Below are 26,709 nucleotides of genomic sequence, written 5' to 3' on the forward strand. Positions count from 1 at the left end.
GGGAGGGACTGGTGATGGGTAGAGCTGGGTGTTCCTCTGGTGGACAGATCTCAGTAAAACTTTAATCTGCTTTTCTGCTGATGGGTGGGGCTGAGTTCCCTCCCTGTTGGTTGTTTGGCCTGAGATGACCAAGCACTGGAGGCTGCAGGCTCCTTGGTGGGGCTAATGGTGGATTCCAGGAGGGCTCATGCCAAGAAGTACTTCCCAGAACTTCTGCTGCCTGTGTCCTTGTCCCCACTCTGAGCCACCACCTCTGCAGGAGACCCTCCAACACTAGCAGGTAGGTGTGGTTTGGTCTCTTGTGGGGCACTGCACTTTCCCCTGGGTCCTGATGTGCACACTACTTTGTGTGTGCCCTCCAAGAGTGGAGTCTCTGGTTCGCCCAGTCCTGTCGAAGTCCTGCAATCAAATCCCGCTAGCCTTCAAAGTCTGATTCTCTGGGAATTCCTCCTCCCAATGCCAGACCCCCAGGTTGGGAAGCCTGATGTGGGGCTCAGAACCTTCACTCCAGTGGGTGGACTTCTGTGGTATAATTGTTCTCCAGTTTGTAAATCACCCACCCAGCGGTTATGGGATTTGATTTTATTGTGATTGCGCCCCTCCTACCATCTCATTGCAGCTTCTCCTTTGCCTTTGGATGTGGGGTATCTTTTTTGGTGAGTTCCAGTGTCTTCCTGTTGATGATTGTTCAGCAGTTAGTTGTGATTCCAGTGCTCTCGCAAGAGGGAGTGAGCACACTTCCTTCTACTCCAGCATCTTGAACCAATCTGTGTCCATTTCTTAATTGATTGTTTTTTTGTTGTTTGAGTTGTATGAGTTCTTTATATATTTTAGATATTAGCTGTCTGCTAGCTCACTGTTAATGTATAGAAATTAAACAGGTTTTTTGTATATCGATTTTGTACGCTGCAAGTTTACCATATTTGTTTATTATTTATAATAGTTTTTTTGGGTGTATTTATGGTTTTCCATGTGTAAAATCATGTCTTCCGTGAGTAGTGACAGTTTTACTTCTTTCTTACCAATTTGGGTGCCTTTTATTTCTTTTTCTTGCCTAATTGCATTGGTTAGACTTCCAGTACTGTGTTGAATAAGAGTGATGAGAGTGGGCATCCTTGTCTTGTTCCTGATCTTAGGAGGCATAGTTTTCAGTTTTACACCCTTAAGTATGATATTAGTTGTGGATTTGTCATATATGGCCTTTATTCTGTTGAGGTATACTTTCTCTATACCCATTTTATTGATAGTTTTTATCATAAGTGGGTGAATTTTGTCAAATTTTTTTCTGTATCTACTGAGATGATCATATGATATTTATCTTTCATTTTGTTAATACGGTATATCACAGTGATTGATTTGCTGATGTTGAACCATCCTTGCCTCCCTAAAATAAATCTCACTTGATCATGTTGTACGATCCTTTTAATGTATAATGTTGTATTCAGTTTGATAATATTTTGTTGGGAATTTTTGCATCCATGTTAATCAGAGATATTGGCCTATGATTTTGTTTTTTTTGTATTGTCCTTGTCTGTATTTGGTATCAGGGTGATGTTGACTCATAAAATGAGTTAGGAGGCATTCCCTTATGTTTGAGTTTTTTGGAAGAGTTTGAGAAGGATAGGTATTAAATCTTCTTTAAATATTTGGTTGAATTCACCAGTGAAACCATCTGGTCCTGGACTTTTGTTTTGGGGAGGTTTTTGATTACTGTTTCATCTCCTTGCTAGTGATCGATCTATTTGTGTTTTCTATTTCTTCATGATTCAGTCTTGGAAGGTTGTATGATTCTAAGAATTTATCCATTTCTTCTAAGTAGTCCAATCTGTTGGTGTATAACTGTTCATGATATTTTCTTATAATCCTTTGTATTTCTGTGGTTTCCATTGTTATTTCTCCTTTTTTTCCTGTTTTTATTTATCAGTCTTCTCTCTTTTTTTCTTAGTGAGTCTAACTAAAGGTTTGCCAATTTCTAACATCTTTTCAAAGAACCAGCAATCTCATTGATCTTTTCTCTTGTCTTTTTGTCCTTATTTCATTTATTTTGCTCTGATTTTTATTATTTCCTTCCTTCTTCTGACTTTAGGCTTTGTTTCTTCTTCTTTTTCTAGTTCCTTTAGGTATAGAGTTAGATTGTTTATTTGAGATTTTTCTTATTTCTTGAGATGGGCCTGTATTGCTATAAACTTTTCTCTTAGTACTGCTTTGCTGCATCCTATAGATTTTGGTATCTCATATTTTCATTTTCATTTGTCTTCAGGTATTTCTCCATTTCTCCTTTGATGTCTCCATTGACCCCTTGTTCAGTATCGTGTTGTTTAGTCTCCACCTATTTGTGATTTTTCCAGCTTTCTTCTTGTAGTTGACCTCTAGTTTCATACCATTGTGGTTGGGAAAGATGCTTGATATGATTTCAATCTTCTTAAATTTACTGAGGCTTGTTTTGTGGCCCAACATATGATCTATCCTTAAGAGTGTTCCATGTACACTTGAGAAAAATTAGTATCCTGCTGCATTTGGATGGAATGGTCTCTACAAATCTGTCAAATCCATCTGGTCTAATGTTTCATTTAAGGTCACTGTTTCCTTTTTGACCTTCTGTCTGAATGATCTATCCACTGATGTAAGTGGGCTGTTAAGTCCCCTACTATTATCACGTTGCTGTCAATTTCTCCCTTTAGATCTGTTAATAATTGCTTTATATATTTTGGTGCTCTTATGTTAGGTGCATATATATTAATAACTGTTAAGTCTTCTTGATGCTTTTTCCCCTTTATCAATATATAATATCCATCTTTTCTCTTGTTACCTTTTCTGGCTTGAAGTCTATTTTGTCTGATGAGTGTGGCTGTATCTGCTTTCTTTTGGCTTCCATTTACTTGGAGCATCATTTTCCATCCCTTCACTTTGAGCCTGTTTGTCTTTAGAACTGATGTGGGTCTCCTGGAGGCAACATATAGTTGTTTTAATTTTTAATCCATCCACCTATTCTGTGTCTTTTGATTCGTGAATTAAATCCATTTACATTTCGGGTGATTATTGATAAATGAGGACCTAGCACTGCCATTTTATTTTTTGTTTTCTTTGCACTTAAGAAATTCTTTAACTATGGCCCTCAGTTTGGCCTTTGACCTGAAGAAGATCACCTACAGCCTCAGGTGGTCCCATTTCTAAAGGTAACCTTTTTTTTTAGTAGTTCTTTTAAAATTGAAGTATAGTTGATTTACAGTATTGTGCCAATCTCTGCTGCACAGCAAAGTGACTCAGTTTTATCCATGTATGCATTCTTTTAAAAAATATTATTTTCTATTATGGTTTATCCCAGGAGGTTGGATATAGTTCCCTGTGCTATACAGTAGGACCTTGTTTATCCATTCTAAATATAATCGTTTGCATCTACCAACCCCAAATTCCCAGTCCATCCCTCTCCCTTCCCCCCCCCCACCTTGGCAACCACAAATTAAAGGTAACCTTTTTAATAGTCTCTTCAATTCAGTGAGAGGTTTACTAGAATTAGTAGTCAAATAAAGGAGGATAGAGGGGAGCTATGTCAGTCTTACAGTCCTTTGTTTTAGGTACTATTTATATCTTTAATCATTCATTAGCCTTCTACAGCAAATCCTTCCATCAAGCTATTTTGGAATTTTGAAGCCTTGGGGCTTCTGCATACCAATTAAAATAGGTACAATTGTTGAGGATAAGAACTCTCTAAAACTTTACCAGTTTCGAAAATTTTCCAATTCAAATGGCCATCATTTGGCCATTGACGAGTAGGATCTTAATAGTAACTCAAACCAATAAAACACAAGAGACAGCCCCACAAGAGAGTGCAAAGGATGCAGCCCTCACAAGATCCAGAAAGTTCACTCCCCAAAATAGTCTAAGAACTCAAAGACCTTCATTGTACAAGTGGTAACAACAAAGGTTGAGATGACAAAGGCCCCTTATGGACTGAGACCCTCATGACAAACTCCTCTGAGAGCTGACCCAGTTGAACACTGCAAACACTCAGCTTGGAATCCCAGTCTATTCAACTGACTGCCAAATATGTGTTGGTACGTGCACTTTCCAGATGGAGGAGATCAGAAAGAATATTCTCACTGGTCAATGAGTGAGGTTCTCAGGACATATAACAAAAAGAAAGGAAAACCTAATCTGGCCAGTGGTTTTCCTCCTTATGACAGAGGACACAAAAGACAGACAAAGAAAAACAATGACCATCTTTGGGAGGAAAAGGATCCACAAACCAGGAATATTCTACCAAACTTCAAACCAAGAGTCACGGAGTCCAAGGAGCTAGATCTACAAATATTTTCTCCTGTGAATCTAGTTTTTAAAAAAGAGGAAAATCCTCAAAAAAAAAAAAAAAGAGGAAAATTCTCACGACTCTTGGTTTCTACAGATGCTGCAGGCAGAGATCTGGGAGACTGACTGACATGGTAAGAATTCTTACCTTTTGCCTGCTTTTGTCAGGTGTCCCAGGATCTCTTAACTGTAGTAGCCTTAGGGCGAGTAGTGTCCAGCCAGTAAAGTTTCATTCCATCCTTGTCATCAACTACTGGGGAGGAATTAATGTCCCTCTATCCTTCTAGGTTCTTCTGGCTGCTCTAAGAATTAAATTGACATGGGATAGATTAACAGGAGAAAATCAAATTTTAATAACATGTATACATGAGAGAGACCCAGAAAAACTGAGTAATCCGTTAAATATCTTAACTATCTCTCCTCTTCTACCTGTATCATTTCTAGATTTCTATCTTCGAGCTCTCTTCCATGTGGTCTGCCCTATTTCCAATGCTTTCTAAAGGTTCTTCATCTCATTTATCGAGTTCTTCAGGTCTAGTCTGTTTGGTTATTTTTTTTAAGTTTCAATCTCTTTAGTAAAGTATTCCTTCTGTTCATTATTTTTATTCCTGAGTTCATTGAGCTGCCTTTTTGAGTTTTCTTGCAGCTCACTGAGTTTCTTCATGACAGGTATTTTAAATTCTCTGTCAATTAGATCACAATATTCTGTGACTTTAAGTTTGGTTTCTGGAGAATTGCCATTGTCTTTTTGTGATACCGTGTTACCATGGTTCTTCAAGGTGCCTGATAAGTTGTTCCTTAGCTGGAGCATTTGGAGTAGTGAACAACCTTCTTCCTCAGGTAAAGCTTTTTTTTCCCCCTTGAACTTGAGGCTAAGGATTCATTAGCAATAAGAGGCCTTTCTTGTGTTTTCCAGTAGGTGGCGCTATAGCAAAGCTTTTGGGTTCTCTTACCAGAGCTACCCCCGGTTATACATGTTTGAGAAGGAGTACTTTCCGCTCTCCACTGCCTCTGTCAGAGGGGTCCCTTGGTGCCCTCAGTGTAGCTGCTTGGTGCCTTGATGCCGCCAATGTGGCATCACCACCTGGGGCACTGGGATGGTGCACGCCTCCACCATATCTGGGGTGTCCTGGTTCTGTCAAAGCGGGGAGCCAAGGGGGAGCCAGGGTGGCAGGCATCTCTGTCATGACCAGGCTTTCAGGTTGGTGGGCTCTGCTGCTGCAGACAGGGCAGGGCTGGAGTTGTGGGTCCCTTTGTAGCTGGACCCTGATGGACAGGGTCACAGGCCCTGCTGCTGCTGCTGTGTGGTTCCCTGTGGCCAGCAGCATTGCTGCAGCCGGGAGGCTGGTGTCATGTACACTGTCTCCCTGATGCTACTGGGTTCTCTGCAAGATCAGCCACCATGGCCAGGTTCCAGGGGTCAGGTCACAAACCACCTCTGCTGTTCCCCCTGTTCTGCCTCCTCTATGTGTTCCAATCCACCCACCTTTAGATGTACAGATGTGAGGAGTTCTCTGGCATCCTGATGTGTTGGGATGAGGCACCTTTGTTGAGTTATGGATGTTTCACTGGTTGTAGATTGAAGGGGAGACACAAAGGAGTGTCACGCTGCCATGATGCTGAAGTCACTCTAAAGTCAGACAGCATATAGTTTTTTTTTAAGATTATTCTTTTTTTTTAAAAAAAGAGGTGCATTTCTTTTTTAAAATAATTAATTAAGGCTGCATTGGGTCTTCATTGCTACGTGCGGGCTTTCTCTAGTTGTGGCAAGCGGGGGTTACTCTTCATTGCGGTGCTTGGGCTTCTCATTGTGGTGGCTTCTTTTGTTGTGGAGCACAGGCTCTAGGTGCACAGGCTTCAGTAGTTGCAGCACACGGGCTCAGTAGTTGCGACACGTGGGCCCTAGAGCGCGCGGGCTTCAGTAGTTGCGGCGTGTGGGCTCAGTAGTTGTGGCGCACGGGCTTAGTTGCTCTGCAGCATGTGGGATCTTCTCAGACCAGGGATAGAACCTGTGTCCCCTGCATTGGCAAGAGGCTTCTTAACCAATGTGACACCAGGGAAGTCCCAGCATATAGTTTTAACCTAACCTGACAATCTCTGCCTTTTAATTGGTATGCTTAGTTCATTTAAGTGTAATGTATTTATTGATAAATTGGACTTAGGTCTATCATTTTATTATTTGTTTTCTGTTTGTTCCCTCTGTGTTTTGTTCTTATCTTTCCCCCTTTTTGTCTTCTTCTCAGTTTGAATTTTTAAAATTTAATTTCTCTGTTGGCTTCCCCAACATCTCCCTGCCCCCCACACATACACTTTCTGCTTATAGGTGATCCTTTCCTGTCCTCTGACTGAAAAGAGAATTTCTTAAAATTTTTCTGCCTTCGTTTGCCTCCCAGATCTGGGATTTGGATCACCATCTGGTTAAAGTAGGGAGATATAGGAGCGGGAAAAAACCCACAGAAACTTCACTACCATATCAGTAATTTTTCGAATTTTGACTTCCCTCCCCAATATGCCTGCCCTCAATTACTTTTCAGGGTCCTCAGGTAGTTGCTTTATCTATTCTGGCCAGAGCTTTTAGTTGTAATCAGTGAGAAATTATGTACAGTAGGCTTAATCAATCTTAATGAGAGCCATAAGCAAACACACACAAGAGAGTCTGTTGAGAAGACTGACATTGTTTTGAGTTTTTCAAATATCTTTAATGTCCCACTTAATAGAAAACAACTGGATTCTGATAACTGCTTCTGCATTCAGTGTGTTGTGAAATGTTGTTTTGGTTGAAGTATATGAGGAAAGTCTGGAGCAGTTACAATAGAGGGGTATATTTCATAGTCTCTCTAGATAAACGTGGATCTTTATTTTTAACACTACAGCAAAACTTTACAAATGGTAGTTTCTTAAAGGTTAGTTGCGATGTGCAGTCTGAAACCATATCAACAAACTTTTAAAAATGTGTTGGTCTGGCTTGCATTTTGAATAGCTCTTTTACCTATCTTGAACAGATCCTTTACCTATTCACTTTTTAATAACATCACGCATCACATATCTGGAAAATACTGGTTTACTGAGTTATTCAGATTTCCAAAAATGTTGAAACATTTCCATTATATAATATCAAAAATCATAGTCATAAGTATCCACAATGATCTCATCAGAAAATCTATAAATATTTAGAAAATTGTTAAGCACATGGTGGCAGATATGTTTTTCCCCTTTAAGGTTCAGATTTTATCATTTGTCACAAATTCTGTCAGTTATTCTCCTTAAAGGGAAAGCTCACTTTGTTCTTTGTGAGAAAATATCTGCCAGATACTTAAGTCTATAGTTTTTAAATTGTTCTTTCAATGTAAAAATAAAATTACACTATGACAAAAGCTGCTAGTACAGTTCATAACTCAAATAAACAAAAGCTTTTTCTTGAGACAGTCATCATATATCATTATGCAGCTTTATACATACCTTGCATTTTGTCACATAGGATATTAAAGTATACAAGGGTAGAGGTTTAGTGGAATTAATAATTTTTACTGCTTCATGAAGGATTTTAAGTGAAACTGGTTTTTGTTGTTTGTTTTTAGCTATGAGTGGTTGTATAGAATACAACAACTTCTAGGATGTTCAGTGCCACTGCCTTGATGCGGGACAAGGGCCAGGAGTTTTACCCACCATTGTTTTTGCACCATCAGTGCAAATTTCAACATAATAAAAAATCTGAATAGCAACTTACTTTTATTATGAAAATAATTTTGACCTCAGGGACCCTCTGAAAGGGTTGGGGAGATGCAGGGGTCTGCAGATCCACTTTGAAAATCACTCTAGTAAGAGAAAAGATAAGGGAAGCATTGGGGTTCTCCTACAGGAATAAAAGTAGATGGCACTTAACCCAGGCAGGAGGTTATAGCCAAACAGACATGAAGAATAAGTAGGATTTAGAGCCGTGAGGGAGAAGGGCATTCCAGACTAAAAGAAGAAACAGCGCAAGTGAGCGTCTGTGTAGGAGACATAGGGGGGACCAGGAGTGATGAGCTGAGATAGGAAAGGAGAGCTGGAGGCATAATTTGCAGAGTCTTGAATGTCATCCAAGGAGTTTAAGATCTCTCCTAAGTGTAAGGGACAACCACTGAAGGGTTTTAAGCTGGGGGATGATTTGACAAGATTTTGTTTGTTTAGGACAATCACTCTTACTACAGTATAGATATGGATGCAAAGGGAATAAGACTTTGAGCAAAAAAAAAAAAAAAAAAAAAAAACCCAGAAAGCTATTGCAATAATCCAGCTAAGAGATGGCTACCTGAATCCCTTGGAAAAATGGCAGTTGACTTGGAAATAAATAGATGAATTTGAGAGATGTAAAGGAAGTATAAGTAATAAGACTAAGTGACTCATTAGAAGTGGGGATGAAAGGAAGGGAGAAGAACCAAGCTTGGGCTACTGGATGATGACGTATTGTTCACTGAGAAGATACAGGGGGAGAAGCAGATTTGGAAGGAGGGTTATGATGTTGGGTTAAGGTACCCATGAAACATTTATGTGGGAATGTCCCAGAGTCAAATGGATATATGGAACTGGAAGTTACTTAATGTCTCATTCCATTTATAAGACATTCTTGAAAAAGAACTGTAGGAACAGAGAACATATTCAGTGGTTGCCAGGGGTTATGGGGAGAGCATGGGTGGGACTACAAAAGGACAGCATGGGGCTTCCCTGGTGGCGCAGTGGTTAAGAATCCGCCTGCCAATGCAGGGGACACGGGTTCAAGCCCTGGTCCTGGAAGATCCCACATGCCGCAGAGCAGCTAAGCCCGTGCGCCACAACTACCGAACCTGTGCTCTAGAGCCCATGAGCCACAACTACTGAAACCTGTGCGCCTAGAACCCGTGCTCTGCAACAAGAGAAGCCACCTCAGTGAGAAGCCTGTGCACCGCAACGCAGAGTAGCCCCCGATTGCTGCAACTAGAGAAAGCCCACACGCGCGCAGCAATGAAGACCCAATGCAGCCAAAAATAAATAAATAAAATTAAAAAAAAGAAAAAGGACAACATGAGGAAGGTTTGGGGAATGGTGAAACTGTTCTGTATCTTGATTGTGGTAGTGGTAACAGACATCCATATATGTCAATTCTACTGTATATTAATTTAAAAAATTAAACAGGAAAATTACTCTTGGGTTTCTGGCTTGTAGAACTGGTGCCAGTGGTGGCATCGTTCACTGAGATTCAGAATAAGAAAAAGACCTGGGTAGGTGGAGGGAGACAATGAGATTTGGGATATGCTAAGTTTGAGGTGCCTTTGAGACATCCAGCAGGTATCAACTAGACAATTAGACACACCATCTGGAACTCAAAGGAGAACTGTTCTTAAAATTTTCAAAATCCTCACTTGGTGTAGAATCATGGATTTTTCTCCTGAACTTGTACCCGTGTTATCAAGAACTACTGTGCCATGTTTCTTATCACTGTACTTATATTGGCCTAGCACCATCAACTTAGTTTTTACATCTCAGCCATTATATGGTGGTAAATAATGAATATTGATAACTGCTGTGTGGGATCTTATTTACAATAAGAAATATAACAAAAGCAGAAGGTCATTAAAACCATTATAGGGTATGAGTCACCTTATGGTGGTATCTGAAGCCAGGAAAGGAGAGAAGGCTCCTCGAGACGGTTTAGGAAGAGTATGGAATGTAAGAAGAGGCAGCAATGACAGAGGCTCGAAGATGAGAAGTGACAAAGGATTAGGAGCTTGAAAGTCCAGCCTGAGTGGTTAGAAGCAAACCAGGTGTGTGTGTGTGTGTGTGTGTGTGTGTGTGTGTGTGTGTGTGTGTGTACATAAGTATGTGCTGTCAGAGAAGCCAACAGAAGGAGAAAATTCATAAAAGAGGTGCTTGTGAGAGATCACACCAGAGCAGGAAAATGTTCTCTGGATATAATTACAATGATTATTGGTAACCTAGGCTGGCATAAACTCAGTGCAGTGGTAGGGGTGGGAACTAGACTGTAGGGGCTGAAGAATGTAGAAAGAATGAATGTAGAAAGTGGAAGAATATAGAAAGTTGAGCCAGAGAGTATACATAGCTCTTTCAAGAAACTTGACTCTGATGGAAAGGGGAGTAAGAGGGCTGTAGTTAGGGCAGAACGAGTTGTTAGAAAGGTGTGTGTGTGTGTGTGTGTGTGTGTGTGTGTGTGTGTGTGTGTGCGCGCATGTGCATATGTATTTTAAAGAAGTTTGATCGTCATTATAAGATGATGTGCGGAAGCAGAGATTTAGAGAATGGGGTTAATTGATAGAGCCAGTCTCCTGTCACAGAGGGAGGGAGATAGTATTCTGATTAGGGTGCACTCTATCTTCAGTCCCTTTAACTTTATGCTGGAGCCATTAGCCAACACTAATTAGAGGCATAAGAACTGGAAACTGTCTCTATTTGATGATTATATGGTTGTAAAAGAATCAGCAAAGAGCAACCACAAATAGGAAAATTTAGTTAAGTAACATGACATACAATTAATGTACAGAAATCAACGGCCTTCAACAGTATCCAGTTAGAAGAGATAATAGAAGAGCACACCCTATTCACAAGAGCAAATAGTAATGATAATAAAATACCCAGGCAGAAACTTAAGAAATGTGTAAAACTTATATGAGGAAAACTATAAATACTCATGAAGGACACAAAAGTAAACATGAACAAATGGAAGGGCAGTGTGTTTGGATAGAAGTCTCACATAATAAATATAGTAATTCTTTTTTTAAATTTTATTTATTTATTTGTGGGTGGATTTATTTATTTTTGGCTGCATCATTGCTGCACACGGGCTTTCTCTAGTTGCGGCGAGCAGGGGCTACTCTTTGTTGCAGTGCATGGCCTTCTCATTGTGGTGACTTCTCTTGTTGCACGGGCTCTAGGCGCACGGGCTTCAGTAGTTGCAGCACGTGGGCTCAGTAGTTGTGGTGCACGGGCTTGGTTGCTCTGCGGCATGTGGGATCTTCCGGGACCAGGGGTTGAATCCGTGTTCCCTGCATTGGCAGGTGGATTCTTAACCACTGCACCACCAGCAAAATCCCAAAGATAGTAATTCTTTCAAAGTTAATTTATAAATATAATGCAGCTCCCTTAAAAATACCATCAGGTTTTAATCTAGAATTAGAAAAGTTGACTATAAAAACTTATTTGAAAGAATAAATAAGAACAGCTAGGAAAACTCTGAGAAAGAGGACCATGATAGAGAGGCACTACCAGAGAGTTATACATACTATAAAACTTCTGTAATTATAACTATGAGGTATTAGCATATGAATGGATAGACCAAAAGAACAGCCTAGAAAATTCAGAAATGGACCCACGTGCATATAGAAATTTAGTAGATGATAAAGGTTGCATCTCAAACCATTGGAGGGAAGAAGGATTTTTAAAATAAGTGGTACTGAGGTAAGTGGAGAATCATATGGAAAAAGATCAGATTAAATCTGCTCCTCACACCATACACCGGATAAATTTTAAAAGGGTTAAAGGTCAAAAAAAAAAAAGGGTCAGAGATCTGTATTTTAAAAGACGAAACTATAAAAATACTAAAAGAAAACATAATGGATTCCTTTATAATCTTGAAGTGGGCAAAATTTTGCTAACCATGATTCAGAATATAGAAGCAGTAAAAGAAAAGATTGATACATTTGACTACATAATAATAAAGTTTTGCATGGCAGAAAACACAACGAGAAAAGTAAAAAGACAGAAGAACAGAATTCACAGAAAACACAAGTCCTTAAACAAATGAGCAGGTGGTTGACCTCATTTATAATACTTGAAATGCAAACTAAAACTACATTGAGATATAATTTCTCACCTACCGGATTGACATCATACTCTGCTGTCACGTTGTGGGGAAACTGGTATTGCTGGTAGGAATGAAAACTAGTACAAGCCGCAGGAAGGAGGATCTGGCAATTTCCAGCAAAGTCACATACATGTGGCTTTTTACCTATCAATCTCACTACTAACCAAATTATATATTCCTTTTGATCCAGAAGTTCTCATTTTAATATAATTTCTAGGGTTCTATGACAAAGATACAGTGGCAAAAATACAAAATAATGAATGCATAAAGTTATTTGTGATATGAGTTTTTGTAACAGAAAAATACTTGAAACCAAAATATCCATCAGTAGCGAACTGATTGAATAAGCCTAAGGTATATTTATACAGTAGAACACTATGCAACTCTAAAAAAGAATGGAGATGATCTTTACATGTTGTTATGGTGTGATCTCCATGATGAAGTGTTACGCAAAAAAGTAAAGTGAAGAATGGTGTATATGATATGCTACCTTTTGTGTAAGAAAGAAGGGAAATGAAAATACACACATATATATTTTCAAAAAGAAACAATGGAAAGATGAATAAAAATGGTTTCATATAGGGCAAAAGAGGAAATATGGTAGAGGGCACAGAGATGGCAGTGAGACCTCTGTGAAGATACCTCATTATAAAGTTTTGGCTTTGGAATCATACAAATGTTCTATAAAATTTTTAAAAATTTAAACAAAAAGACAGTTCCCCTGCTAGTGCCCAGATTATGGTCTCTAAATACAACTTGGTAAATTCCTGATAGGAATCAAAGCTCTCTGAGAAATGGTTGATTCCGAATTTGGTCAAGAAATGTACAAAGATGAGCCTGGAACATCTTGCCATACCGTAAATTAAGGAGGCTCCTACTGGTCTAGCGTGGAAATTGAAAGAGCAAATATGTTCAAAACCTATATATTCATAATAATATTAAACACAGACACACACGCACACACACACACACACACAATGTTTGTTTACCTTCAGAGAGAACTGTCTAAATCTGAAAATTGAAGCATTTAAGTTGTTTTTTTCTGTATTCACTGCAACTCAGGATAACCAAAGAATTAATGAGAGATGTTTCTCTGTATAGTAGTATATGTATATATTAGTATACAGATGTTTCTCTTTTAGTAGCTAATAAATGAAGAAAGAATGATAAATTAGAAATCCCCATTTTGTAAACCCCTAAAGAAATAATGAATCTAGGTACGTTGCCAGATTTAGCATACAAATTTCAGGGGACATACTTACAAAGTTATAGTAGCATTATATGGAAAATGCTTATACTGAAAATTAATTTTGTTTATCTGAATTTCAAATTTAACTGAATGTCCTGTGTTTGACCTGGCAACCCTAGATCTAGGAAATACTCAACAATGGATGTTAACATCACTGAGATAGATGCAGAAGAATCATTTAATAAACTAAACATTCATTTATGATTTAAAAACTAAAAATAGAAGGAACTTTTAAAATATAATGATGTGTACCCACAAAAATACTATGCAAGCATTATACTCAGTAGCAAAATGTTGAAAGTTTTTGCTTTCTGTTCAGGAGCAAGACTAGGATACCCCCAATATGCCCTTTTTTCTACTGTGTAATAGAGAGCCTAAAGAAAAGATATAAAGATGAGAAAGAAAGTATAAACTCATTATTCGTAAACAATATGATAGTGTACATAGCAAATCCAAAAAAAAAAAAACCCTACAAATAAATTATTAGAATAATAAGTGGAGACTTCTGGTTCCAGACAAGATGGCAGAGGCTCATTTCTCCCTACCCCTTCCTGATAAATGCAATGAAAAACTCTGGAAATAATACAGCAGACATTCATAAGAGGTCTTTGAAAGGTAGAAAGTAGAAGGCTAGCTGGCTGGGGACCTTAGGACTTGAGGAACAACACAGTGAACCAGCATTTCTCAACTTCTGACCCAGTGACAGGAGGTGGCCCAGGCTCAGTGGCTCTGTAGCCTCCTTCCAGCAACAGAAGGCACTCAAGTATGTGCTTTTCTCTCCCATATCAGTAGTGATCAAGCAGGAGCCCCACTGGCACTGGGCAGTACAGGAAAGCGCTCTCCACCCCTTTATGCTAGTGTCTCCTACCCCTAATCTAGCAGCACCATCTGGACGCTAGGAAATGCTTTCAGTTTCCATTCGTGGTAACAACATGAATTGGGTGCAAGTGCAACCAGAACTGGGAAAAGGAAAAAGAACAGAATAACACTACAAGTCCTCTGAAAATTAAAGTGTCATTGGAACCACAGCACACAAAACTAGGCCAGGACCTACCTGCTAAACCTAAACATGGTAACTGCCTGCTAAAATGGAAGAGTTAAATAAGATCCAGAGTTTTCTATCAAAATATTTAAAATGTTCAAGACATAATAAATAATCACATATCATAACAAAAACCAGGAAAATCACAACTTGAATGAGAAAAGACAATCGACAGATGCCAACACTGAGATGAATTAGATGTTAGAATTATCTGACAAAGATCTAAAGTAGCCATCATAAAAATGCTTCATCAAGCAATTACAAATACTCTTGAGACAAATGAAAACAATAGAAAATTTCACCAAAGATATAGAAAATGTAAAAGAGAATTAAATGGAAATGATAAAACTGAAAACTACCATAACTGATATTAAAGACTCACTGGAAAGACTCAAGAGCAGGATGAATATGATAGAGGAGAGCATAAGTGATTCTGAAGATAGAACAATAGAAATTACCCAATCAATAAAAAAATCAGAGAGAAAATTGACAGGAAAAAAACCCCCCACCAAATCCTTAGATAACCTGCAGAACAATTACAAAAAATCTAACATTTGTATCACAGAGTATCAGAAGGAGAGAAGAAAGAGCAGGACCAAAAAAGTATTTGAAGAAATAATGACTAAACCTTACCAAATTTGGCAAAAGACATAAACCTACAGATTCAAGAAGCTAAACAGAATAAATCCAAAGAAATACACACCAAGACAGAGCATAATTACCTTATGAAAACTAAGGCAAGAAGAATATTGAAAGCACTAGAGAGAAATGATACATTATCTACAGGGAAACGCTGATCAAATTACAATGGATTTCTCATCTAAAACCATTGAGAAGAAAGCATGGCATAATATGTTTCAAGTGCCAGTAGAAAAGAACTGTCAACTGTGGATCCTATATCCAGCAAAATTACCCTTCAGAGGTTAAGGGGAAATAATGTTTTCATTTATTTATTTTATTTTTATTATTTTTATTTTTAATTTTTTTTGGCTGTGTTGGGTCTTCGTTGCTGCTCATGGGCTTTTGCTAGTTGTGGTGAGCAGGGGCTACTATTTGTTGTGGTGCACAGCCTTCTCATTGCAGTGGCTTCTTTTGTTGCAGAGCACAGGCCGTAGGCACGCGGGCTTCAGTAGTTGCAGCATGCGGGCCCTAGAGCACATGGGCTTCAGTAGTTGTGGCTCATGGGCTCAGTAGTTGTGGCTTGCAGGCTCTAGAGTGCAGGCTCAGTAGTTGTGGCACACGGGCTTAGTTGCTCCATGGCATGTGGGATCTTCCCAGGCCAGGGATCAAACCTGTGTCCCCTGCACTGGCAGGTGGATTCTTAACCACTGTGCTACCAGGGAAGTCCATCTAAGTTTTTAGATGAAGAAAAACTAGAGGCTTTGTCATCAGAAGAACCACCCTTAAAGAATGGGTAAAGGAAGTCCTTCAAACTCCAAATAATAAGAGAAGTCTCAGAACTTCAGAAAGGAAGGAAGAATAGCAGAATGGGTAAAAACAGGGGTAAATATAATAGGCTACCTTTCTCATGAGTTTTAAAAATCATATATATAATTTAAAATCAATTATAACATTGTTTGATGTGGTGCTTACTGTAGATGGAGGAAACACTTGAAACAATTATATTTTGGAAAGTGAGGAAGGTAAAAGAACCTACATGGAAGTAAAGTTTCAGCAGAGTGGTAAAATACTGATGTTAGACTTAAGTGATAAGTTACATATTAATTTGTAATACCTAAAGCAAGTGGTAAGAAATTTATCCAAAATAATGTATTCAAAAATAATATAAATCAAAATGGAATTCTAAGACATGCTCAGATAACCCACAGGAATATTAGAAAAATGAGAAACAGAGAGGACAAACGGAAAATGAATAATAAAATGGCAATCTTAAGCCCAAACACATCAATAGTTACTTTAGATGTAAATTTCTATCTAAATACACAAAATAAAAGAGTGAATTTAAAAAACATGATTCAACTATAAAGCTGTCTCCAAAAAAACTCACTTCAAATATAATAACATACGTAGGTTAAAAATAAAAGGATGGGAAGAAATATGCCATGCAAATATTGACTTTAAAAAGCCACAAGTTATTATATTAATATCAAATAAAGTAGACTTCAGAGCAAAGAAAATTGCTAAGAATAAAGAGGGACATTACATAATGACAAAAAATCATTCCACCAAGAAGACATTGCAATTCTAAATGTATACTTACAATAGAGATTCAAACTACATGAAACAAAAACCAGTAGAGCTGAAAGATGAAATAGACAAATCCATAATTATAGTTAGGGAATTCAAAACCTCACTCTCACCATTCATAGAACATAGAGAGGAAATAAGCAAAGATATAGAAGAACTGAATAACACCACTGATCAACAGGATCTAATTGACATTCATAGAGTACTCTATCCAACGACACCAGTATGCACATTATATATATTTATATACATCAAAATATGTGGATGTGCTACAGCAGTGCTGGAAGGGAAATTTTTTTTTTTTTTTTTTTTTTTTCTGTACGTGGGCCTCTCACTGCTGTGGCCTGTCCCGCTGTGGAGCACAGGCTCCGGACGTGCAGGCTCAGCGGCCATGGCTCACGGGCCCAGCCGCTCCGCGCATGTGGGATCTTCCCGGACCGGGGCACAAACCCGTGTCCCCTGCATCGGCAGGCGGACTCTCAACCACTGCGCCACCAGGGAAGCCCTGGAAGGGAAATTTATAGCACTAAATGCTTACATTAGAAAAAAGGCAAGTCTCAAACCAATAATCTAAGCTCCTACCCAAGAAACTAGTAAAAGAAGACCAAAATAAACACAAAGCAATCAAAAGGAAGGAAAAAATAAACAGCAAAAATTAATAAGATTGAATAGAGGAACATAATAGAGAAGATCAATGAAACAAAAAGCTGGTTCTTTGAAAAGATCAATAAAATTAATTAACATAGAGCAGAACTGACAAGGGTAAAAAAAGAGAAAACCCAAATTACCAATATCAAGAATAAAAGATGATACATCACTACAGACCCTGTAGCCATTACAATGGTAATAAGGGGATACTATGAACAACTCTACACTCACAAATTTTACAGCTTAGATGAAATAGATAAATTCTTCAAAAATCATAAACTATAAAAACTCAACCAATATAAAATAGATAACCTGAATAGGCATTAAAGAAATTGAACTTGTAATTAAAAGGCTCTAAAGAAAGGAATATCCAGGTACAGATGGTTCCACTAGAGAATTCTATCAAACATTTGAAGAAGAATTAGCATCACTTTTATGCAATCTCTTCCAGAAAATAGAAGAGGGAACACTCTCCAACTCATTCAATGAGGCCAGAATTACCTTGACACCAAAACCAGGCAAAGACATTACAAAAAGAAGAAAGAGGAAGAGGAAGAGAGAGAAAGAAAATTAGTATCCCTCGTGAACTTAGATTCAAAAACCCTTAAAAATATTAGCAAATCAAAGCCTTCAAAGTGTAAAAAGAATTCTATACCATAACCAAGTGGGATTTATTCCAGGTATGCAAGGCTGCTTCAGTATTAAAAAATAAATCAATGTAATCCACCATGTCAACAAGGTAAAGAAGAAAAATTATATGATCATATCAATTGACATGGGAAAATAATTTGGCAATAACCAACACCATTTATGATAAAACCCCAACAAACTAGGAATAAAGGGGAACTGCTTCAACCTGATAAAACAGCATTTACCAAAAAACTACAACTAACAGGGACTTCCCTGGTGGTCCAGTGATTAAGACTTTGTGCTTCCACTGCGAGGGGAATGGGTTTGATCCCTGGTTGGGGAGCTAAGATCTGCGTGGCACGGCCACAAAAAAAAAGAAACAAGAAAAAAAACACCTACAGCTAACATGTTTAATGCTGAAAGGCTGAACGTTTTTCCCCTTATTAGGAACAAAGTAAGGATGTTCACCTCTTATTTGACACAGTACTAGAAGTTCTAGCCAGCTAAACAAAGCAAAACAAAGATTAAAAAAATACTGATTGGAAAGGAATAAAATTGTCCTTATTTTCAGATGACATGATTACATAGAAAATCCCAAGGATTCTAAAAAAAAAAACAAATAATAAACACACAAAAATCAGATGCATTTCTATACACTAACAATGAAAATGTAGAATCCAAAATTGAAAACACAATGCTATTTACAATAGATCCAAAGAAAAATAAAGTATTTAAGTATAAATCTAACAAAACATGTTCAGGATCTGTGTGTTGAGAAAACACACTTTTTGGGCTTAGAATAGAAATGCATTGTCTCACAGTTCTAGAGGTCAGAAAGTCAAGACCAAGATGTCAGAAGGGTTTGGAGAAAGGTTAGTTCCTTTGTGAGGAAGAATATGTTCCATGCCTTTCTGCCAGCTTCTTATGGTTTTACTGGTAATTTTTAGCATTTCTTGGCTTGTAGATGATGCATCACCTCAATCTCTCCCTTTATCTTCATGCGGTGTTTTCCCTGTGTGCATGTTTAACTCTGTGTCCAAATTGCCCTTTTTATCAGGACACTAGTCATATCGGATTAGGGGCCCACCCTACTCCAGTATGAGCTCATCTTTACTAATTATATCTGCAGCAAGCTTATTTCCAAATAAGCTCACATTCTATGGTATTGGAGATTAGGGGTTCAACATATGAATTTTGCAGGGACACAATTGAACCTATAACTGATCTCATTTTTCCTTATTAGAAGAGCTATGTATGTGTACATATGCATATATGTATATAAGTATATATGAATATATAAAGGACTGAATGGTATACATCAAACTGCTAACTGGAGTTATCCTCTGGGAAATGATGGGGAATGAGGAGGGTAGGTGGGCAATACTTATACTTTTTATCTCCACACTTTGAATTGGTTGAAAAATGTTCAACAAGTATGTATAACTATTGCAAATTTAAGCAAACAACTTAAGAGCCTTTAAGGCACCTTATAGATGTCCTTCAAGGTAGATACTGGGCTTCCTTGGAGAGAAGTGGGAACTACAACAATTAAGTGATCCAGAATTGTTTGACTACTTTTTCATGTGCAAAACAGTAATATTTTATATGTCCCCACCAAAAGGACTTGTGAGTCAGTGGCAGAGTGGAAATAGCACTGCACCTGGAGCCCAGAGAGCCAGATGGAATTCCATTTCTGGCACTAGCCAGCCAAGTGACTTTAGGTTCTTAACCACCAGGGCATTTGCATTTTTCTCTTTAAATGTTTCTGTAAATTTCAGATATGTAGTCCTATGGTCTATATTTATTCAGATCTGGCTAATACATATATGTTGTGTGTCACAGCAATATTTGACTAAGCTTAAAAATAGCCAACATCACTTTTCCTAGAAAAAAATATGAACACAGAGACCATTGATCTGAGCTGTGTACTTGAAGTACAGTGTATCCATGTTATATGACCAGGCAGCCTGATTCTCCCACTCTGCCTCTAAAAAGTATCTATACCACCCTCCATTATCGCTATGGGAAGGACAACTTCCACCGAAGGGCCATACAACAGACAGAGCTGAACCCCACAAACCTGTGTCACCCCTCCAGAGCTTCTCTTCATTTCTCCATTCAATCAGGAAATAATTATTAACTACCCACTATGAGCCAGGACTATACCAGGCCCTGGGGATCCACTGATCAGCAAAATAAACACATCCTTATTCAGATTAAGGAAGTCAAGAAAACAATTACAAGACAATGTGAAATGTGTTTTGGTAAAGGAATTACAGGGTGCTGGGGGTGGAGAACCCAGCTCTCTGAGTTAGGGTCCCCTAACTCAGTCTTAAAGGTTTTCCAAAAGCTTCTCTTCATAGAATTGCATCAACTCAGCTCTGAAATCTTGAGTTAGATAATTTTGCCCACTACCTGCTGCTTTTCCTTTTTCCTTTCAGTTCCATCTGTGGTTGCTGGAGAAGGGCATGGCTCAGGCAGGAAGTTGTCAAACCCCTGTAGTTCACCTATTCAAGGAAGAGAAAAATGGCCTCTCTGACTGGGAGGCATTCTTTCAACTTCCTGGATGGTGTCATGTTTTCACTCTAGGTAGGAGGATCCACTCTGCAGAGTCCAGGTGTAAAAGGGTTTGATCACAAGTCCTAAGAATGATGAGAAATACCTATTCATTCCTCATCAGAGTCAATATCTACCAGAGCCCACTCACTCTCACTAACCATTACATCAAGCACAAAGTGTCCCTTTGAAAGTCTTCAGAGTGCATGTTTATTAGTTTCTTCAGACAGAGCACATGCCAAGGTGGCAGGGTTCACATCACTTTTCTATTTTCTCTAAGTCCCCTCAGAATTCTTACTTCCTGTCCCCATAATATTTCTGGAAAAAATTTAAATACTGGTGAAATAAATCCAAGAAAATCTACATAAATAGGAAAAATAGAATGTTTCTGGATTAGAAGAATTCAACACAGAAAAAAAAAGGCCAGCCATGAAATGTTACAGATTGATTAAATGAACTACATTAAAATTAAGAATTTTTTCATCATTAAAAAAGTGAAAAAGGGGACTTCCCTCGTGGTCCAGGGGGCCGGGGTTCAATCCCTGGTCAGGGAACTAAGAGCCCGCATGCTGCAACTAAAGATCCCACACGCAGCAACAAAGATCCCACACGCTGCAACTAATACCTGGTGCAGCCAAATCAATCAATATATTTTTAAGTGAAAAAAGGGAATTTCCTGATGGTCCAGTGGTTAGGACTTGGTGCACTTTCATTGCTGTGGGCCCAGGTTCGATCCCTAGTTAGGGAACTAAAATCCCACAAGCTACACAATGTGGGCCAAAAAAAAAAGTGAAAAGATAAGTCACGGAGTGGGAGAAAAAAAATTGCAAAACATTTAACAAAAAATGACTTGTATCCAGAATATATAAAGAATTTGTACAGATCAATAAGAAAAAAAACCAGACAACCCAATTTAAAAAATGGGCAAGAGGGCTTCCCTGGTGGTGCAGTGGTTGAGAGTCCTCCTGCCGATGCAGGGGACGTGGGTTCGTGTCCCGGTCCGGGAAGATCCCACATGCCGCGGAGTGGCTGGACCCGTGAGCCATGGCCGCTGAGCCTGCGCGTCCAGAGCCTGTGCTCTGCAACGGGAGAGGCCACAACAGTGAGAGGCCCGCATACCGCAAAAAAAAAAAAAAAAGGGCAAGAGACTTCAACAAATAGATTACTAAAGTGAACAAGTACATTCTTGATTTTTTCACTAAAAAATCAAGGAAATGCACATGAAAACCACAACCCAATACCACTACACCTCTAGAATGGCTAAAATTACAAAGTCTAACAAGGCCAAATATTGGTGAGGCTGTGGAGCAACCAGATTGGTCATACACTGATCATGGGAGTTCAAACTGAAACATGTTTGGTAGCATCTACTAAAGCTGAGCCAAATGACCCAGAAATGACCATTAGGAACTCCACAGCACATCCCAACAGAAACTGTGCACATGTGCGTCAGAAGACAGTATTCATTAGCCCAAAGTGGAAACAGTAGAATGGGTAAATATGTAGTGATTTTTTTTTTTTGGCCGCGGCATGAGGGATCTTCGTTCCCTGACCAGGGATCAAACCCGTGACCCCTGCAGTGGAAGTACGGGGTCTTAACCACTGGACCACCAGGGAAGTCCCTGTAGTGATTTTTAAACAAGCAAGTACCATATGGCAACGAAAATGAACTATAGTTATGTACACAGGATAACACTGAGTGAAAGAAGCCAGTCACAAAACAACATAGACATATGATTCCATTTGTGTACAGTTCAAAAACAAGCTAAATAATCTGTGGTGTTAGAAGCCAAAATAGTGGCTCCTTATGGGAGGTAGGGAGTGGATAGTGATTAAGAAGGAGAATGAAGAGGGCTGCTGGAATGCTGGAAACATTCTCTTTCTTGACCTGGGTGTAGGTTATAAGGATGTATTCATTTTGAGATCATTCAATGAGCTACATACATTTATGATTTGTGCACTTACTAACATGTGTATTTTATTTCAAGAAGACATTAAAAATATTCTCATGAATCACATTAGAATGGTTGCCTACAAGGGGGCCAGGAATGTAAAAATGGGTATAAAAGAGAATAAATAGGTTGGTAGGTGGGTGACAGACATATAAGCAGCTGACTAGGTAGATGAAATGGAGCCTGGGCTAGCAACAATTCTAGAGTTTTGTCTTGTCTAATATGGACACAAGTTACAGGTGGTTACTTTAATTTTAAATGGGTTAATGAAATTAAATTAAAAATTCAGTTCCTCCATTACATTAGTCACATTTCAAGAGCTCAGTAGACACGTGGAGCCATTGCCTTCCACAATGGACAGCACAAAACACAGAAAATTTTCATAATCACACAAAGTTCTATTAGACAGCATAAATGGACATGGATAAGATCTCCTGGAGAAAAGAGGTAGTTAGAGAAAGAAGCAGAGAAAGAGAATCTAGGACCACCAGTTTTTTAAAATTGCAGTATAGTTGATTTACAATGTTAGGCCAATCTCTGCTGTACAGCAAAGTGACTCAGTTATACATATATATACATTCTTTTTTTATATTCTTTTCCATTATGGTTTATCACAGGATATTGAGTATAGTTCCCTGTGTTATACAGTAGGACCTTGTTGTTTATCCATTCTAAATGTAATAGTTTGCATCTACCAACCCCAAACTCCCAGTGCATCACTCTCCCTCCCCACCTCCCTCCTGGCAACCACAAGTCTGTCCTCTATGTCTATGAGTCTGTTCTGTTTTGTAAATAGGTTCATTTGTGCCATATTTTAGATTCCACATATAAGTGATATCATATGGTATTTGTCTTTCTCTTTCTGACTTACTTCACTTAGTATGATAATCTCTAGTTGTATCCATGTTGCTGCAAATGGCATTATTTCTGAGGACCACCAATGTTAAAGGGGTTATTATAGGAAACAGACCAAAGTAACACAAGATTCAGAAGAAAGTGACATCATGGAAACCAAGACATTAGAAATTTTTGAGGAGGAAGCATTCATGTCAAATGTTAAAGAGGAGTTAGAATCAAGTGGCAAGTAAGAGGTGACTGGAGGATTTAGCAGGACAGTTTCGATACACATGGAAGTCAGATTGTGGTGGGTCAAAGAGAGATGGGTGGGGAGGTGAAGAACAGGAACATAGCTGTAGCAGGTCTGAAGTTTCAAGAAGGTAAAACAAATAAAGGGAATTTCCATAAAGCAAGGGAGCAGATGGCCAGTGCCGTATAGGAGGAATAAAAGAGATTAGCCTCAGCTCGGGTTCTCAGGAAATGACACATGCAGGAAATGATGTCTGGATTCCAGGCATGGAGTTAGCAGGTAGAATATGAAGAAGAGTGTTCCAAGTGGAAGGAACTGCACAGGCAATGACAAGGTGGAAGGTGCAGGAAATGGAGCGTTAGGGCTTGAGATAGTCCTGCCAAGAGTGTGAACTTGCTTTCACAGGGACAGGGAAGCATGGAATTTCCTTGAGCAGGGGAGGAACAAGATCAAGCTTGAACCTCAGGGAGGTTAGTGGCAACTTGTGGAAGATGAAGGAGCTCCCCAAGGGGGTCCAGAGACCCTTGTGGGATCCAGAGCATGAAAGAACAAAGTTCAAAATTGCCAGAAAATCTGAATTGAGCTGCAGAGTAAATTGTCTCCACCTGTACCCTGGATCTCTAAAACCCAGACAAGCCAGAGGGTCCCAGTGGTCTCAAGTCATATGACCAGTACAGACCTGTCCCCTACAGATCTTGTCAGCAGGGAGAGGATAGAGGGCTTGGACACACAAACGCCCCTTGTTTGGGCTCAGAGCAGGGCTGCCAGTGGCAGGATGGATGTGATTTCGCTGACCACAAAGAAGTGTCCCCACAGGTTATCTCGGTGGGTTCTCAGTGGGGTTTCTGAGAATCGATATGATATGGAGTAGGGTACAGGGTGCGTCATACCATACCCACCCACCACATTCACACCCCCTGGGCTCTGAAAGGAGGGAGAAGGTCCCAGGGGTGTCAAATATTAAATTGTGAGGTTTCCCACCACCGCCGCCCCACTTCTGGGGACTCTGGCCGCAGAATGCAACAATGGGTTTTGAGGAGGGGGAAGGCATCTCTCTGGGGTCAACCAGGGGAGACCTCAAGGCTCAGAGATTGGGGGGCAGAATCACCTCTCAGTCTTACTCTAATTTTCTGCTCCCTCATCCCTTGTTTCTCTGAGTGTCTCAGGCTAAACAAGGTGTATCCGACAGAAGATTTTGACATCTTGGTTTGCAATAGCTGTTTCCTCCTTAGGAATCCCAGCAGCCCCTCCTCCCGGTCCTTTTCCTCAGGTACTCAGGCACCACTCCCCACAAAGCTCTCACTCCCCATTGGTCCCCTCACCCCTGCCTGTTTCTTAATATGTCTGGCTCTTATCTGATCTCTGGTTTACTCACCTCATTTTCCTGGTTGACCTTGGGGCCCATTCAGCTCTGAGCCTTTCTCTCTCCCTCTGGGGACCTGCCCTGGGTGGGGCTCTAACAGCCCCCATCCACCCCGACCATGCAGAGGCCCAAGCCTTGTGATAAGAGAGGAGAAGTCCTGGGGGCAGCAGCTGCTGGGGTGTTGTCCAAGAGGACACCCAGGCTTTGCAGCTGCTATTTCCAGGGGAGACTCCCCAGGCAATGAGTCCTGGGACTGGGCGGAGGAGAGCAGGGCATGGGTTGGGTCAGCCCCTCAGGAGGAATGGACTCCACCTCAGAATGCCCACACCACCTCTCAGCTGTCTCTGCTTCTGCTCCCTGTATGTGACCTACACCCCCAACTCCCATCCCAGGCAGATTTTGGGGTGATGGGGGCACAGAATCACCCAAAACTTGTTCAGCGAATCCCGTCTCAGGAAAAAAAAAACACCTCCCAGAAAACAAATTCTCCAGAAAGTGAAGCCCAGTGTCTGCGTGGAACCAGGAAACAGGGTCCTGCATCGTTCTTTACACACAGCTCCAGCCCCCAGGTGCCACCTGCTCCCCACCTCGAACCACACCAGAAGAGCCTGCCTCCCACCTACACTCCTTGAGAGTTTACAGAGTGCCCTCTGGGAGACAAGGAAGCCCAGTGAAGCTAGTTTTGATGTTCCTATTTTGCAGATTAGGTACCCAGGAGGCCCTGTTGGTCTGGGGGTGGAGGTATTGTGTCCCACAACAAAGTCCTGAGTCAGGCGCTCAGGTTCCTGCACACCTCAGACACCTGCGCCCCACCCTGAGTGGTTGGAAAGAGGATATGTGTGGCTGGGGACCAGGGAACAGCTTGTGGGGGGTGGGGACCCGGATGTGGGTCCTTCACTGTTGTTCCTGGCAGGAGACAAAGGAAAAAAATGTAGCCATTGAACCAGCAAACAAGACCAAATGCCACCTTTGACTCCTGCTCCCCACCCCCTGGGGACCCAGCTCCAGGCTGTCAGCACCCTGCTCCCCAGCTGTTTCTCTCAGGGACACCACCCTTCCAGGACTGACGTTTCCAGCAGGCTCCCCAGGCACAGCCACCAGCTGTTCTCACACCCCTCTCAGGACTCAGGCATTCAAGCTTGCCCTCCACCCTTCTCAGGCCTTCAGGGGCCCCATTCCAGCTGGCCCTGGGATCAGCAGCCTCCTCCGAGAAGTTGGCATCATCTGCCTGGCAGGTGGCCCAGGGCGTGGCCTGAGGAGTCCAGAAACTCCACTATATAGCCCAGCCCAGGGAACCTGGGGCTAGTCCTGCAGCTCCGGGAACCTGCAGGTGAGAGAGGCTGCATCCCCTTTGGAAGTGGGACATCAGGTCCCCTACCCTTGCCCCTGGCTCTAGGCCTCCCCATCCCACTCCCCCCAGACCCACTGGACATCCAACTCCCTATCCTACCTCTGTCCTGCCCTCCCTGCCCAGCCCCCAGGCCCACCAGATGTCCAATTCCCCTTACACACACACTGGCCCTTGGATTCAGCCCACCTCAGCCTTCCTGGTGCCCAGGCAGCCCTTGTCCTGAGACTGGGCCCTTTTGTCCTCTGGCAGGAGGGGCAGACCGCCTCCTATGACCCCCTCTCTTTCTCCACTGCAGACATGGGTTCTCTGCGGAGCTGGTGGCTGCTCTGGGCCGGAGCAACCCTCCTGTGGGGTAAGTCAGACCAAAATCCCATCTATGTCCTGGTTCCAGTCTGAAGAACTCTACCTGCCTGGGTCAGCACCCTCCATTTGAGCCCCCTCCACAAACACATCTCCCAGTGTCACCCCAGGCTAGCTGAGATGG

At 40.5% G+C, this 26,709-nt stretch overlaps 1 protein-coding gene across 1 annotated transcript in view; it reads left to right on the forward strand.

Annotated features, from left to right (window-relative positions):
• Positions 1–26,709, forward strand: part of FCGBP (Fc gamma binding protein) — an 82,981-nt gene that overhangs the window by 17,088 nt on the left and 39,184 nt on the right. The window contains exons 5-6 of the mRNA XM_060131569.1: positions 20,358–20,505; positions 26,521–26,577. Of these exons, the coding sequence (XP_059987552.1) occupies positions 20,358–20,505; positions 26,521–26,577 (205 nt within the window). The remainder of the gene's footprint in view (positions 1–20,357; positions 20,506–26,520; positions 26,578–26,709) is intronic.

The sequence above is a fragment of the Lagenorhynchus albirostris genome, chromosome 19, assembly GCF_949774975.1.
Source record: "Lagenorhynchus albirostris chromosome 19, mLagAlb1.1, whole genome shotgun sequence".
NCBI classification, from domain to species: Eukaryota; Metazoa; Chordata; class Mammalia; order Artiodactyla; family Delphinidae; genus Lagenorhynchus; species Lagenorhynchus albirostris.